The sequence below is a fragment of the Podarcis bocagei genome (genome assembly GCF_964188305.1).
Source record: "Podarcis bocagei genome assembly, chromosome: 2".
Classification (NCBI taxonomy): domain Eukaryota; kingdom Metazoa; phylum Chordata; class Lepidosauria; order Squamata; family Lacertidae; genus Podarcis; species Podarcis bocagei.
In genome coordinates, this window is record NC_138126.1 from 60861574 (window position 1) to 60878564 (window position 16991).

Sequence of the window (16991 nt, forward strand, 5' to 3'; positions counted from 1 at the left end):
GGTGGTATATATCAGATTTCCTCTAGAAAGGGTCTATGCAGATTAATTTGGAGTGAGGAGGATGTGGGCTAACATTTTGATGCTGACAATGTTATGTGAATGTGGCAATCAATCAATCAATCAGTCAATAATCCCACAATAAACATCCAACTGAAAGTACCCTCAGTTGGACCTACTTCTGAGTAGACAAACATTGGCATGAACTGTTAAATAGCTTCTGTTAAATGAGATGTAAATTTTAGCTGGAACAGACTTATTTTTATATTATTGATTTATTGGGAAGTATACATATGTGTTCATATAATTTTACCCAAAATGTTTTTATTAAAATGTCACAAAAATGACTTCAGCAGGTTTTTAAAGAAAACAAAAGTCTGTTAAAATATTTTATTATATCTGTATTGGCCATGAAAAATACCGTATTTTTCGCACCATTGGACGCACTTTTTTACTCTTAAAAAGTAAGGGGAAATGTCTGTGCGTCCTATGGAGCGAATGTGTGGTTCCTTGAGCCAAATTGCCGGCGTGCGGCACACTCTTGGACTGGTCTTTGGTAGTGGTGGTGGAGCCGCGCTCCCCTGCCGGCAGCCTCGGCTTCCCCCTGCAGCCCCGGGAAGCTTTGGAGGAACGGGAGGGCTGTGCGCCCATCCCCCGCGCTTCTGGGCTGCTGAATGGGGGAGGTGGAGAGAGCCTCGCTTGTCCGCCGGCAGCCTCGGCTTCCCTCTGCAGCCCCGGGAAGCTTTGGAGGAATGGGGCTGTGCGCCCATCCCCCGTGCTTCTGGGCTGCTGAATGGGAGAGGTGGGGAGAGCCTCGCTCGCCTGCCGGCAGCCTCGGCTTCCCCCTGCAGCCCCGGGAAGCTTTGGAGGAACGGGAGGGCTGTGCGCCCATGCCCCACACTCCTGGGCTGCTGAATGGGAGAGGTGGGGAGAGCCTCGCTCTTCCGCCGGCAGCCTTGGCTTCCCTCTGCAGCCCCGGGAAGCTTTGGAGGAACGGGAGGGCTGTGCGCCCATCCCCCGTGCTTCTGGGCTGCTGAATGGGAGAGGTGGGGAGAGCCTCGCTCGTCTGCCGGCAGCCTCGGCTTCCCCCTGCAGCCCCAGGAAGCTTTGGAGCAAGGGGAGGGCTGTGCGCCCATGCCCCACACTCCTGGGCTGCTGAATGGGGGTGGGGGGGTGCTGCTCTGCCAACAGCCTGCCTTCCCCTCAAGGTTTGGAGCAGTGGGCAGGCTGTGCGCCCATGCCCCACACTCCTGGGCTGCTGAATGGGGGTGGGGTGTGCTGCTCTGCCAACAGCCTGCCTTCCCCTCAAGGTTTGGAGCAGTGGGCAGGCTGTGCGCCCATGCCCCACACTCCTGGGCTGCTGAATGGGGGTGGGGGTGCTGCTCTGCCAACAGCCTGCCTTCCCCTCAAGGTTTGGAGCAGTGGGCAGGCTGTGCGCCCATGCCCCACACTCCTGGGCTGCTGAATGGGGGTGTGGGGGGGGTGCTGCTCTGCCAACAGCCTGCCTTCCCCTCAAGGTTTGGAGCAGTGGGCAGGCTGTGCGCCCATGCCCCACACTCCTGCGCTGCTGAATGGGGGTGGGGGGTGCTGCTCTGCCAACAGCCTGCCTTCCCCTCAAGGTTTGGAGCAGTGGGCAGGCTGTGCGCCCATGCCCCACACTCCTGGGCTGCTGAATGGGGGTGGGGGGGTGCTGCTCTGCCAACAGCCTGCCTTCCCCTCAAGGTTTGGAGCAGTGGGCAGGCTGTGCGCCCATGCCCCACACTCCTGGGCTGCTGAATGGGGGTGGGGGGGCAGCTGCTCTGCCAACAGCCTGCCTTCCCCTCAAGGTTTGGAGCAGTGGGCAGGCTGTGCGCCCATGCCCCACACTCCTGGGCTGCTGAATGGGGGTGGGGGGGGGTGCTGCTCTGCCAACAGCCTGCCTTCCCCTCAAGGTTTGGAGCAGTGGGCAGGCTGTGCGCCCATGCCCCACACTCCTGGGCTGCTGAATGGGGGTGAGGGTGCTGCTCTGCCAGCAGCCTGCCTTCCCCTCAATGTTTGGAGCAGCTGGCAGGCTGTTCACTGAGAGAGGGGAGGAAGAGGACGGAGAGGAGGGGGACCAAGAAGCTGGGTGATGAGGTACCATAGGTTGCCGTGAGTGGAGAGTGATGGTAGAGGGCAAAGGAGAGGGAGCAGTGAAGGGGAGAAATGTCAGACGTCACCTGAGGAGTTTGGGTGAAAGGGATGGAGAGGAGGAGGCTGGAAAAGGGGACTGTTCTGCTTGGGGGGGGGGGAGAGAAAAGTGGGGGAAAGGAAAGCCTCCCAAGCCTGCCGCTGAGAAGCTCTGCTTGGCTGTTTCTTGACTGTAATTCAAGTAAAGGGAATGTTTGTGAGCAGCTGGCAGGCTGTTCGCTGAGAGAGGTGAGGAAGAGGCTTGAGAGGAAAAAATGTGGCATTAGCAATGCTTTGGATGGATACGACGATGGTATTTTACATGAAGATAGCGAAGAAAGTGATGTCAGTGACTGTGAGCAACTGAGCTTCATAAATTCTGACTTTAGCAGTGATGAGTTCTTGGGGTTCACAGAAGACTAGAAGAGTACTCAAACCTTAAAGTCTCTCTTCATTTGTTAATGACAGTGATGATGGTTCTTAATGCCATTGTTGACTGCTGTTCACTTTACATGGCTGTAATGTGATTCTGATATACCGGTTGTTTATTAAATACAGTAGTTTATACAACATTTGATTCAGAATATTTTTTCCTTGTTTTCCTCCTCTAAAAACTAGGTGCGCCCTATGGTCGGGTGCGTCCAATGGAGCGAAAAATACGGTATTTACTACTGATACTGTCCCTTGTTTTTCTAAGCTAAACGTCTTCCTTTGTTGAATAGGGTCCAATTGGCTATTGTGCAGCTACTGTTCTAGAATTGTGGCTATTTATTAACAGATCATTCCTACAAAAATGTAAGTGAGAACTTTTCAGGGCGCGCCCCCCCATCCAGCGAATGGAAAGCAGAGCAGTTTAAAGGCTTTGTGTTTTAAGAATGGGGTGGTGTAAGGACTGAATAGATAAGGAGTGTGAGATACACGGTTCAAATATTTTTAACTCAGACTATTATTGAGTTCATTCTTTTGACAGCATTCACCCTATTGATCTTTGGTAAATGGTGCTGATGCTGTCTTCAAGATGGATTGGATTGGACAGAATAAACCCCTTTCTGTAGTTCATCTTTCACCTGAGGAATGGCTAAAGTCAGCTACTTTTAGCAGAATGGGCTGAGTCAGCAGCATAAGGAACTAGAGTTGGGATGAGTGAATGAGATAAAAGAACAGACATGAATATGAGCATAGGGAATTTGTGGTCCCAGCATACAGCTTCGTGGGGGCCAGAAATACCAGCTAATGCCAGCACAGACACATATCCAAAGAGTTTTCACTAGATACAGACACTTGAATAATGCCAGGTTTTTGTAAGATGGTGCAGGGGTCTAACTGGCTTGGGACCAGGGTCCCAAAATAACCCCCCTCCCTCCACATATGCCTACCCAGCCTCTACGTCCTTAGCCAGGGCTCAGTTCTAGTCAACTGAGGTGCAGCAGGTGGCTGTGGAGGAAAGGGCATTGATGTGGTGGTGCATCAAACCTGAGGACATTTTAATGCCACACAAGTACCCTCTTATTTTGCAATTCCTTTCAATTTGTCTCAGCTCTAAATTTATTTTTTATTTTCACCAAATGATTTGATGCTGCATATATCTTACAGTTAATAAGTGCTTTCCCCACTATGCATTTAGGTGGGCATTATGAGCTTCCTGTGTTTGTATCTGGAACCTGACCTGAGCTAGCTTTGTCTGGATCTCTGTCTCTGATTCATAATTTGAGACTCCTGGTTATTTTGCTAAAGCCTGTGGCACTCTTGGGATTTCACTGGATGACTTCGAAAAGAGCACTAAATGTTGCAAGGATTCTTTATTAAAGTGGGGATAGGGACACCTGTCCATAGAAGTCCACTTGACTGGAGACAAGTGCAAATGCAGTTTCTTTACATAGTATACAAATAAATGGAACATGATTGATATGTTTGGGATAAAACAGGTGTTTAAAGTTTAAGCACAACACAGTTTACAAGAGTTGTACTAATGGGAATGTCACAAATTGTATTATTTGGTGCCGTTATAGGTTCCATCCACAGGTGGTGGATGGGAGCTGCAATTTACCAAAAGATAGAAAAGGGGGCTTGAAGGGTTCCAGACTGCAGTAGGATGTGACAAGTGTGTTTTCTACTCCATTCCCTTTGCAACTTATCATCATCTGATACATCCCACTCTCTTCCCCACCTCGTTGTGCTAACAGCTTGGGAGGTCAACAGTGGCAGGATATCAGTGAAGACTTGCTTCCTCTTTCTAATGTATGTCAAACACATGGTGACAATGCCCAAGGGGGTGAGGAAAGTAGGATGGCTCCTGACATTGTGCAATGCATTTTAACTGGCTAATAGCAATGAGTGATAATATAAATAGCACATCAAGTAGAAGCTGGAGATTCAAGCTACAAAGAGCAGGAAAATGAAAGCTGGCTTTTGAATGAGACCAAGTGTTGACACACAAAACTATAGTTCTAGTAAATCCTGCAGACAGCAGATGCAGGCTGCTAAGCAGTTATACCTACAGCTAATTACACCTAGTTGTAGTTTAAGGTGTTGCCCTTAGAGGAACATGTCATACCGTGCTGTTAAGTCAGCTTGAGAACTTCTTTTCCTACTAATAAATGCAATAAATAATAAAAGAACTGGAACGGAAGACTTTCAGACTCTGAATAGAAACTGAGATGGGGGTTGTATGGCACATCTTCCCACAAGCAGTGTGAGTGCCAACCCGTTTAGGAAACCTACTAGACATGCATTCTTTCTGGAAAGATGATTTTGCTTAGGAGTTGGACTTCCTTTTTATTTAGAGCTTTGGGCTTATGTGGGCAGACTGCTTTGGTGTCAAATGCCATTGTTCAGCACTGAGAAAAAGTGTGCATCTTGTGCAAAATGCAAAAGTGATTGTGCCACTTGTGAGTTTTCTGTTTTGAAGTGTAAAATGGAACATTCAGTAAAGAAAAGAGAAAAAGAAAACCCAATGTTACTTATACACTGTGTAATAATAATAGTAATGATGATGATGATGTCTTTGACAATGACCCTGCTCCAGCTCAGCAGCACAGAATCAGGCCCCACAGATTTAGATGAAAACAGCTACCAGGATGACTCCAGGGGTAAGACAAGGCATTATCAAAACTAGAGAATCCAACAGAAGGAAGAAAGTGCTAAGAAACCAGAGCACTACATTTTAGGCTGATTCTCCAATTTACAATCAAACAACACCAAAACGTTAAGGAAAGTTAAGATTCTCAAGATTAGGTTCAGTTGTTTTCTTCTGAAAGTTTCAAACACTCCAACCAAGACTATTCAGCCTTGACAAAAATAGCATATAGCATTTCCTGTCTTCTTTTTTTGTGCACCATCTTGAACACACATGGGAGAGTACCTACTGCTGAGTGAAAGGAGGCTTTAGTCCCATACAAATCCACATTAGGAGCTCAACCTCTCAATCAATCAAATTATTCAGCACTACCCTGTAAATGGGGAAACATACCATCCTTAATACTATCTGACATAAAAAGGGTTCTGTTAATTAGGACCAATTCCTATGTTCACAGAGCAATGTAGGAATTGCCATATGGCTGGATTCCATGCTGCTTTGATAATGTTTCTTAGTGGGAAACCATACAAGCTGAGCAACTGAAATAGTTCATTCCCACACCAAAGTCTTTAGCCAATTGTAGGACCATGCCCACAAAGTTTCTACTAATAGAGACTAATGGAAATCTCATAATCTCCTCCCAACTAACGGTCGTCCTTATCAATTAAATGACAACAATGAGAAAACTGGAAAGGAAATTAATGGGATGGCTTCTTGCATTGGCTATGACTTGCAATAATCAGTAGAAGAAGCATACATTACATCCGATACACAAGTAAAACACATTTTCTCATCATTTTCTTTTTTTACATGATTTCTCAGCAAACATACTTACAAAAACTGTATGTAATCATTAATGAAGTCCACACTCCTCACAACAACTAAGCAAATACAATAGGCCCACCCCACCCCCTGCTCCCACAGTCATCACAACCTTGATTACCCCAATCTAGTTATTCATGCCACCTCATATCAAGCAAACCTTTGCTTGAAACAGCAAGCCCATTTGTCTCAATGTCAAACAGTCAAGGACATGGTTCTATACTATATGTAGTAAGGTCAAGCATCCCGAGAGTGTTCTTTCCTGGCACAAACCTTGTGCGAGCCTGGGGAAGAAGGAGTTAGTTCAAGTGAGGAGACGCAAGGAGAGGCGGTACAGGAAGCGCGCTCATTGCTAGATGGGAAGGGGGTTGAATTTAAGGGCCAGTCCTATTCCCATAGGTCTGGCCCCCTTCCCTTATTAGTTAGTTGTTAGGTACATGCCAGTTGAAAATGAAAGTTAGAGTGCCCAGGCTCAGGCATGCTAAGAAAGGAGCCAGTTGTGTCCTTGGGGAAGAGCATGGCAGAGCGCGATTCCCACCTTGCGTTCCACTGGAGACGGGTGGAGGGAGGAGTCAACTGCTCTACTTCCCCGTCCTCCCTGCTGGATGGACTGGTTCAGCTCAAAAGCCTGAGGAGAGGAGGAGCAGAGAGTTAGCGCTGGCAGGGTGACCTGCCAGAGAAGCAGGAATGGCAGGGTATGGCCAGAGAATGCAGCATGCAGAAGTCTTTTGTCTCTCTCAGATATACACACATTCTTCTATGGAGATCAAAATCCCCTCGTCAAATATTTATGACCTGTATTTAGACTGAATGTGTATCTGCTTGTTGGGTTTGACTTTATGTACAACTATGCATTCGCTCCCAAAAACATATTGCCTCTGCTGCTAAAATTAGTGGGATGGGGTTGGGGGTGGGAAGGCAGAAATCAGTTTGGGGGCTAGAGAAGACCCTGAAATGAGGTTTAGCTACTCCTGCTAAACAAGATACTGTAAGAAGAGCATTTACAAAAGTGGTTTTCAATTGGTTTTCCTATTTTTAAGTTGTTGTCAGAAAATAAAATAGATGTGGAAAATATATTCACACCTATGCAAGCAGATTCTCCTTGTATTATTTTAAAGATTTGATGCTAACACTAGACAGTTTAAGCAAATATAATATAAGGAACACACGATGTTAGAGGTGTTGTAACAATAAGGCTAATTTCACACATGTTTTGTGTGCGTCCCCCAAGGCATACTGGGCGGAAATGACTATGATAAACAATTCCATTAAAACCAGAGGTTATTTTACTTGTCTGTATTGAAAGATTCCGTAAACAAGTGCAATTATTAGCTAACTGGGAACATGTTAATGACAGCCAAAAATCTGGTTACCAGTAAATAAAAATCAGATAAGATTCCATAAATTTGGAAATGGTTCCGTAAAATATGGCATATTTCCAAGTTAGAGAACCCGTTAAAGTCTGACAAATTTTATGTGACATGGAGGGTCTTGCATGACATAATGGTTATCACAAATTAAGGTGACAATTCTATACATTTACTCCCATACTTAGGAGAAAGTCTCATTCTGCACAGTGGGGGATTACTAGGATTAGGCTTTATGTATTTAATGTGATTTAAATAATGCTTAATCATCAAAACCTCTAAGTGGTTTCCATAATATATATATTAAAATTACTGATAATATCAGACGTTTAAAACAATACATTTAAGTAATAACACAGTATGCTTCTTGTGACCTAGTTACAAATTACTTTATATATGATCCCAACACCTCATCTCTTCCTACCCTATTATTATTATTATTATTATTATTTGGGAAACACCATGTCTACATGTTTTATTTTGATATTTTCACTGTCCCCATTACCTTTTTCAAAACCTGGAGCTCCATCTCCGTGTGTGTGTGTGTGTGTGTGTGTGTGTGTGTGTGAAGCCCTGTTATGCAAAGTGGAATTCCTTGTGCAGGACTTCTGCTGACGGGGATGGTTAGGTGAATCCCTAAGAGCCTAACTTACCTTTCAGAATTGTTGGGATGATAAATGAGAGCCACGTAAAGGTGTGGGGGGGGGTGGAGATTCATGTATGCAGCCTTTGCCTCCCTTTGATGAGAAGTGGGATATGAATGGGCTGAACAAACATACAAACATAAGACAGTTGAAAAGATTCCACATCTCATTACCCAAGACTCGAATCTCAATCCCTTATTGCTTGTTGAATGTTGCCAGAGGCTGCTTTCCTAGCATGGTCTAAGAGCAAGCTCATATGCTTCTCCAGCACTGTTCTGGCTGCAGTCCCAGCCATATGCTCCTTCAGTACCTCACCTGTGCTTTACGGCCTCGATTGACAAAGGTGCAGACAGGATTGTATGCTCCAGTGCCACAAACATACAAGTGGGTTCGATTCCAGGGCTGGATAAGGCGGATGAAATTCCCACACTCGCCCTGGAAAACAAAGAGAGATGGCAAGTTAGTCCCAGCCTCCTATGAAATTGTATCTACTTTAAGGAGATTAGTCAGTCTATGGTAAATGAAGCAATTCCATCCTCTGTTCAGCATGGCCTAAGCAGTGATTTACACATATTTTGAAGCAATCAGGTAATTGCTTCAGCATTAAATGAAAGCTCCCTGAACACCCAGTAAGTCACAAAATCAGACCACATTGAATGGTCTGTGTATCAAATGGTCCTCTTCAACAACATTTGCTTCCAGTTAAAATTGAGGCAAGCTAGGTCTGGCGCACTTTGAAAATCCACAAATAAACCTTTTGGATCCACCCCTCCAACACCTTTTCCAGCAATGAGTTTTGGATGCACTTCAGAGACAATTTTCCTGCACTCCTTTTAAGTCATGTTCCTGTTGGAAGAGTTTTGAACTAAACCCCCTTCCGGAGCAAACATTCCTTGCTCACATCTTACACTGCAACATCTGTAGCTGAAGCAGATTATAAACGGTGCTGCTCAGAACTCCCAACTCACAGCCAATTTTTCTGAAAACTGAGAAAAGAATAACTGTAAGATTGCAATAATATATCTTGGTGTCAGGGTGGCAAATCCTGGACTCCCAACCCATTCCTGCTTGTTTTCAAAAGCCAGAAAATAGTGCCCTGAATAACCAAAGCATAACCAACTAAGCAGAAGGGGAATCTCTGGACTTATCTATGCCAGGAAAGAAAATATATTAGATTCCCTTTAGATTTAGATTCCCTTTAGATTCCCACTCATTAAGAGGTGCTAAGAACTGATTGGCTACAGAAGGGTGGACTGAAAATCTAATAGGTAAATGATAGCAGTGAGGCCCAGAGGGCAAGAAGAGCAATTCCCATAATGTATGCAGGCCTGTATTGTCAAGGCCTGAGTTCATTTACTGACTGGATTCTAGACTAGGCATGGAGCTCCATGCAGTGTGTCTGACTGTAGAGTCCAGTTTACTTCTCACATCTCATGTTTCCTCTTTGCCTCAAACCTCTAGTTAGGCAAATCAAAACAGTACTGGGCTGGGGCCATGATAACAGAGTTCAGTAGGATGGGAAAATGCAAGCAAACAGTTTCCTTTACTAAGCCAGCTTAGCTGCTCTAAGACTGAGCCCCAAACAGTAGCAGCAGAGAAATCCCAAGAGGACAGAGTTCAAGGTCAGCTGGCCAAAGGCTGACTGCGCCTTGTAGGAAACAGCTTGGTAACCCTTTGACCTCTTGCTTCCTCCTACTGAAATTTAGTACACGTTACTGCTGATAGACTTAACTGGGGTTGGGCAAAACCCCCAGTTCCTTTAAAGTACTGCTGACAAGGCATCTTCACTTTCATGTGCCATACATCAACATTCCATAACCCCCTAGAAGTGTTAGCAGCCCTTGCCTTTAGAAAGATTGCACAAGACACAAGAGTTGGCTAACTTGGCCATGATTATATCCTCTTGTAACAGAGGTTGGGAAGTGCAAGTTTACAGCTGCACTCAATTCCAGTGCTAAGCAGAACCCTGTGACCAAAAGATGACTTCATCACCAACTGCACTGCACTTTAGCTTCCAGAAACTAGCAAAGTTTTACAATGGTGATGTCATTTTCTTCAAAATCTTTCTATTTAATTCCGTCTTTGCTATTTTAGCTTTTCCAACTACAAACAGAGCACTGACACTTCATCACATACTAAAATTTGTGTTGTATTTTAGGGTTTCTGAAACACCCACACAGACGTAAATGTTTCTGCTCAAATGCTGGAAACTTTTGTACAGGTACTCAAGGAATTATGACCATGGCTTTAGCTTGTGTACATGAATGTGCAGCACAAGGAACCAGGGTTTTTGTGACTCAGGAATAAACAGGAAGTGAGGAGGGCAGTCATAGGCAATAGGGCATCATCATTTGCTCATATTGCGTATCCCTGAGGTGGTGTGAGCAATACAAATTGCCACTGCTTGGCGGCTTTAAGTCTTAAAGATCTTGGGAGGAAGGAAGCTTCAGAAGGACAGCTTTCATCATCCTACCACGTTACTAGCATTCCTTTGCCTCCACTCTTTTCCCACATCCTCTATAAAACTGAAGACCATACAAGAAGTACTTACATTACTGTTCTTCCCTGAAAGAACGCACTCTTCTATCCTTTGTTGAGACGCAGGCCAGTGGATCTGCCAAAACAATACAAAACCTTCAGCCTTTTAATTATAATTCTCCACAGAATCATGCTAAGATAAATATTTAAAAGGGGTGGATGTATCTATCCCACTTCTAAATCTAATCCCAAACCATCAAGTTTTCTGGGAAGGTGGATTTTAATTTAAAGCACTGGTCACTAAGGACCTTTCAAAATTATCAATTTGTATGGCATCAAGCGTTCATTTGTCAGGTTCATTTGTGTTTTCTAAAGGTAACACTTTGGGTGAAGGGAGTATCACATTTCCCACAATATTTGTGAGAAACTAATTCACCCACCCTTTGGTGTGACAAAAATGCATCAATTTTGTTACAAGATGCTGCATGGAAGTGTCACAGACACCTAGTGGATTGTTGCTTTGTAGCAACAGCAGTGATAGTGACTCCTTTTGCACCTTCATCATCTTGTTACTTTTAAGAAGATTAATTTTAATCTTTTTATAAATAAAACTTTATTTAAAAATGCTCTTTAGAAATTAAGCACTCACTCTCGGGTATGTTCATGTAGCCCTGCAAGCCACTGCTCATGCTGACGATGTCTCTGCATTTTAGTAATTTGTTGATAAGAGAAGTTATTTGAAGAGTGTTGTGTGCTTTCCCCTCTCCAGGACTGAACTGTATTTCTCCCATCAGATGAAAACAGAAGTGGCCATGATTCTCCTCAGCAAGGCTATCCCACTGCAGCATGGCTACTTCCACCCAACAATTACATGTGGACTCTGTATATCACACTTTTGCCTTTCCGCTGTGCCTTGCATAAATAGTGTTGCATAGCATGGTGTTACATGTTGCTTGGAGGCCTTTGGGTAGCAAGCAACTAAAATGTCTAATGAAGAATATTTATTCTGTAAAACTAACAGTTCTGTAAGAACTTTTATATATTTTGTGAGACCAAAATATAGTCAGGGTACACATTGACTAATCACCTGGATCAGCCCTAAAAAGAAATAGCAAGAGCATTTAACGTCTTCCATGAGAATCAGTGATGGGTCTGTTTTCCCTGTTTCTAGCTCTGGAGGGCATTGTGGGGGGTAGGCAGAGAAGAGACAACTGGGATGCCATTCCCACTTGCTTCATTGACTGCCTTCCTGCTGTTCCTTGAACTTGATTTAGAGTGGGGGAGGCGGTGGCAAAGGAGATACTTGCCTTGAGACTTGTCTTGTTGTTTTTCTTGCTCTGAAGGGTGTATTTATTTTCATTTTCACAATAATATTCCCTAGGCAGCTCAAGGTGGCATACATAGTTCTACCCTTCATCATTATATCCTCACAGAAATCCTGTGAGGCAGGGTTAGTCTGAGTGACTGGCCCAAAATCGCCCAGTGGACTTCATGACTGAGTGGTGATTTGAACCCTGGTCTCCCAGGTCAACCAATCAGTTGATGTTTTGATATATAGGAATATTCCCAGTATTCCCAATGTTGTGTCAAGCCACTCCCCCTGGCAGCAGCCATTTTATGACTGGTATCCATAGCATTCTCTCAAAACTAGAAATGTGCCCCTGAACCCACTCTACTAATCCATACTCATCACATGGAAATAGTTGGTCATTTTGCAGCCCTCCACCCCACAAAGCCTTCCAGATGTTCCTTGTCTGCTCCTCGTACAAAATGAGAAATACCCTTACAATCAGGGGCTCCCGGTTGATATCATGAAGATCCAGGGATAGGATGTAGTCTTTGCTCCCCACATACATGCGGTCGTGATCTTCATCTTTCAGTAGAATACGATAATCGGTTGAGTTGAGCAGGAAATTGAAGAAATGGGCAGTGCTGGTGGCTTTGAGCTCTGGTGAGAGGAAAAATACCAGGCAAGAGTTATATTAAATGGCTCATCCTGTGTTTCCTGGTGCAACATATACATCTCTATAAGTAACAAGAATGATTTGGAACTAACCATCAGGTTCCCCAAACACTGGAGCACATTTATCTCTTAGATGCAATTAAATACTTGCCTGCAATCCATGTCAATAAATTACACACCTGGCAACTATCCTATTTCTTAATACAGTTTGGTTCATCAGACTACACCAGCTTAATCCTATGCATTTAGATGTGGCTGAACCCATTGAAAACCAATGAGTTTAGGCACACTCATATTGGAATATAGGATCCATTTCTGAGGCCTGTAGTACATCAGCCTAACACTGATTGTGCCAAAGAATTAGCAAAGGTCTGAATGTAATCTGGAAGCTGCAACCACAATGCATAACAAGAACCCATCAAGCAGGAAATATGTATGTACTTAATTACAGAAGCTCTGGACCAAAGTAAGATTCTACAAAGCTGTGAATTGCAACTCCAGGAGCCCAGCTCTTCAATGTTAGCCATTTGTACTCTCAGAGTCTGACATTCTCATGTGTGAACTGTTGTGCACACATCACTCTGTCATGGGGCACTAATTATTTCAGGCAGTGCTTTTTTCTTTAAAAAATGTTTAGGGGTACTCTCATTTCCCTACTCATACTGAAATACTGATCCTCAATGAGGCCAAACTTAGATTCACAAAATGTTTAGGGGTATGCGTACCCCTGCGTACTCCCCAGAAAAAAGCACTGATTTCAGGTGCCAAAAGAACTGAAAAAGATCCCTGGCAGGTAGAAAGGAAACTGTGTGATATCCCCCCTCCCGCCCCCCTGGACAGGTTAACAAATGGCAATGACTAACATACAAGACTTCAATCTTGAGTCCACTTTCCCCACGGTTTTGCTCACTGAATGTTTCTCACCTGATGACTAGATTGAAAAGTAGAAGGGTTTAGGAAAAGGCTTAGTCTGAATTTATCAATTTGAGTCACACAGTGCACAAGTTTTTGCCCAATCTTAGGCAATGTATTAGACGTTTTGTTCCAGCCAATACAGGCCACCCTTGGCCAATTTTGCTCATAAACTGTGAAAGGGGAATTTCGTTTCATAGCAAGTGAGTTTACAGGTAAGAAGGCAGGATGGGGTTTCCATTATTCGTGCTCTAGTACTCTTCTCACTCTTTTGTTCTGCATTCAAGGGTGCCATCCAGGCTGCAGTACTAGCCTGTCTAAGCACTGTCAACTGGTCCCAAGGGCTAGTCCTGATCCACAAACCCATGTTTGTTTTTCTGTTAATGTATTTACAAAACATTTGTTTTGAAACTAATAGGTTTTTTAAATTAAAAAAGAAAGTAGTATCTCTGTCCATGCACAGAACCCACAAGATATTCACAAATAAGTACTCTTGAGTAATACTGCACCTATATCTTAAATCTGCAGTGTCCAAGAATTAGCCAGGCGGCACCTGACCTGCATATGGCACTGATCTCACACCTTCACTTTCAGCTGACATTCCACTATGCCTTTGGGGGGAGGCTCTCTTTCAACCAAAGCCAAAGTTCAGATGCAAGCAGATTGATCATTAACAACAATTGTTACAGTATAACTGCACTGAGTTCCAACTGATGGGTGTAAGGGCAGACTGATCAACACAGTATGGGGATAAACAAATTAATTCCATCTGAAAAGGCCCTTTCCTGAAATAAATAATCCAGAAAGTTGGCCTCCCTCCCAGCAAAGAAGAGAAGTGGGAGCAGCTTCACATGCAAAGTGACTTGAATTTTTTATCTAGCATATGCATACAGGGTGGGTCTTTTAAAAGAGGCTCCGTGGAACATGTGTATTCTGTATCCACGGGGCCTCTTTTAAAGGACTCACCCTGTACAATGGGTCATTATAATTTTCCTGTTTTCTTTGATATTGCATAAATTTACAAATAATAATAATAATAATAATAATAATAATAATAATAATAATAATAATAAAGAATTAAATACATTATTCATGGTAACAATTTTTCTAAGCCACTGATGCGTCCATGACATTGCAAGGCCTAGGTTCCACCAAATCCTTAGACCCAGGTCCAACACATTACACACTAGACCACATGCCCTTTTGCTTGTGCAGGAGTGATGCCACTAGAGTGGCCATTTGCATGTTGCCAAAAAAGAGGAAATGCTTTATCTAAAAAGAGGGCAGAAAGGACACAGATTTGCAGGGGGAAATGTGTATGCTAATTTATCTATCCAATTTTACAAACAACCACTCTAATTTAAACAGATGGTGACCATGTGATCTTTGTGCTTGCTCAGTAGGCTATGCAGAGACATAAATGTGGCTGGAGAACTTCAAGGTTACTAATTTTTTACCTTAAAACTGAACTTGGACCACAACAGGCTCTAATATAGAACACATGTCCACCATCCTAGCATTTTCACTGGGAGGAGGGCATGCAGTAGGGCTGGAGTCATTTCTTGCCACTGTGAACTTCACAGGCAGGGAATATATACTTGTAGGGGACCTTTTCATATTAAATATAACAAGGGCTTGAACTGTTGCTTACTCAGACCTCTGTTTCCCCTTCCTCTTTGAGGATAAGGGAATACATTATCATTATCATCATCATCTTCAAGTTGTTGCCTTCCTTGCTCACCACTACAGAAAGTTGGAACTCAAAGGATAAAAGGATTTTAAAACAAATTCTAGACCAGCTATTAGTATTATCATCATCATGTACATCAGCAGAAAGAGTCTTCTGCTTGGTTTTTGAAATTGCTTACTCATCTACAGCAACAAGGATTACTTTGAAACCCACAGTGTTTCCTGGCAATCATTACGTGATTTAATTTAACAATAGTTTATTAGGGAAATTCCCTAATCCTGTTAATCCCCAAAACAGCTCAGCTGCTTAGGCTGCAGATGCCAGGCCCCTCTGACATCAGAGCAGCTAAGTAGAGGCTGCCAACAGGCCATGACTCTTTAGCCTACAAAGCTATCCTGTAGCATCCGAACAGATCAGCCAGTGACATAAAGAGAAGGAGCTGAAAAGACACTATAAGAGTAAAAAGATCAGAGGACAAAGAAGGAAGTGTAGGACTGCAGGGGAAGAAGAAGAAGAAGAAGAAGAAGAAGAAGAAGAGGAGGAGGAGGAGGAGGAGGAGGAGGAGGAGTTTGGATTTGATATCCCGCCTTTCACTCCCTTTAAGGAGTCTCAAAGCGGCTAACATTCTCCTTTCCCTTCCTCCCCCACAACAAACACTCTGTGAGGTGAGTGGGGCTGAGAGACTTCAAAGAAGTGTGACTGGCCCAAGGTCACCCAGCAGCTGCATGTGGAGGAGCAGAGACGTGAACCCGGTTCCCCAGATTACGAGACTACCGCTCTTAACCACTACACCACACTGGCTTTTCCACCACACTGGAAAATTCCAGAATCTCAAAGGTGCACTTTGTATGTTTCATCACTATGAGATTTCATGCACATGGTTACTATGACCTGTTCTGTACAAAACAGATTTGGACAACAAAAACAATCTGTTTATTGGAAGGATTTATTCGTGTATATTACCAGTATCTCCAATAAGATTTATTTTGGGATATATTGAAGATCTAGGTTTCTACAGTAAAATTCAGCCACTGCCAAAAGAAACCCTCCATCCTCCATCCAAGCAAGGAAGAGGCATTGTCACAGTTCACAAATGCAGGTCAACCAGGCAAAAGCACCCAAGGAAGAGTGTGGAGAGAGGGGCCTGGGCCAGAGTGAGTCATGAAGGGCAGATAAAGAGGCCTGGAGAGAGACACTTGGCTCTCCAGACCTGCTATATATAGTGAAATAAACCACAATGGAATAAACAGGGAGGATGGCTAACAGACAACAAAAAACAGCTGTAATAAACCAATCAGAAAAGTTGTCATTATTTAAGTAACGTGTCACTAAAGTAGACAGGAGATAAAAAATCCTTCCCAGAGAGTATATTTTCCACCAATCTGCAGAAATTTGTGCTTACAAATACGTCCTTTGGTCAGAAGTTCCAAAATCTGATGCCACTACTTGAAATTCCTTGCTCTGGATTCATGCAAATACTTCCCATAGTGAGAGGAAAGAGAGAAGGGATGCCAAGTTGAATGGCTCCTTTGGGAGAGGCATCTTGAGTCCATGCAAACTTTTGTCATTATAAATTTGTTGGACTTTAAGGTGGGTGGTACAAGAGTTTCCATTCTTTCTTCTATAATAGACTAACATAGCTACTTCTCTGGAAATTGCTCTATAAAGTATCTTCAGGTGGCAGGAGAAAAGCCAGAAAAGTGGGGGGTGGGGGGGATATAACTATTATTGTTATTACCTAACATTTAAGTTATTACCTCATCTAAGTAAACAACACCTTTTTAACCCATGCCCTGGATGCATTGAAAACCTGCAGGGTCCCACCAGACATTACTGGCCTTCAACCCAAACCTCCCCAGAACTACTCATCTCTACCCCAGGCAGGAGCTCTATT

The 16991-nt window shown here is 43.7% G+C and overlaps 1 protein-coding gene across 7 annotated transcripts in view; it reads right to left on the bottom strand.

The window, feature by feature from the left end:
* Positions 1–16991, bottom strand: part of SEMA3F (semaphorin 3F) — a 127425-nt gene that overhangs the window by 30535 nt on the left and 79899 nt on the right. For 6 of the 7 annotated variants that reach the window (XM_081185861.1, XM_081185863.1, XM_081185864.1 and 3 more), the window contains exons 3-6: positions 12320–12480; positions 10606–10668; positions 8370–8489; positions 6582–6671 (exon numbers count right to left, since the gene is read on the bottom strand). In XM_081185861.1, the coding sequence (XP_081041987.1) occupies positions 6582–6671; positions 8370–8489; positions 10606–10668; positions 12320–12480 (434 nt within the window). The remainder of the gene's footprint in view (positions 1–6581; positions 6672–8369; positions 8490–10605; positions 10669–12319; positions 12481–16991) is intronic. The other variant, XM_081185867.1, reaches the window with a different exon arrangement.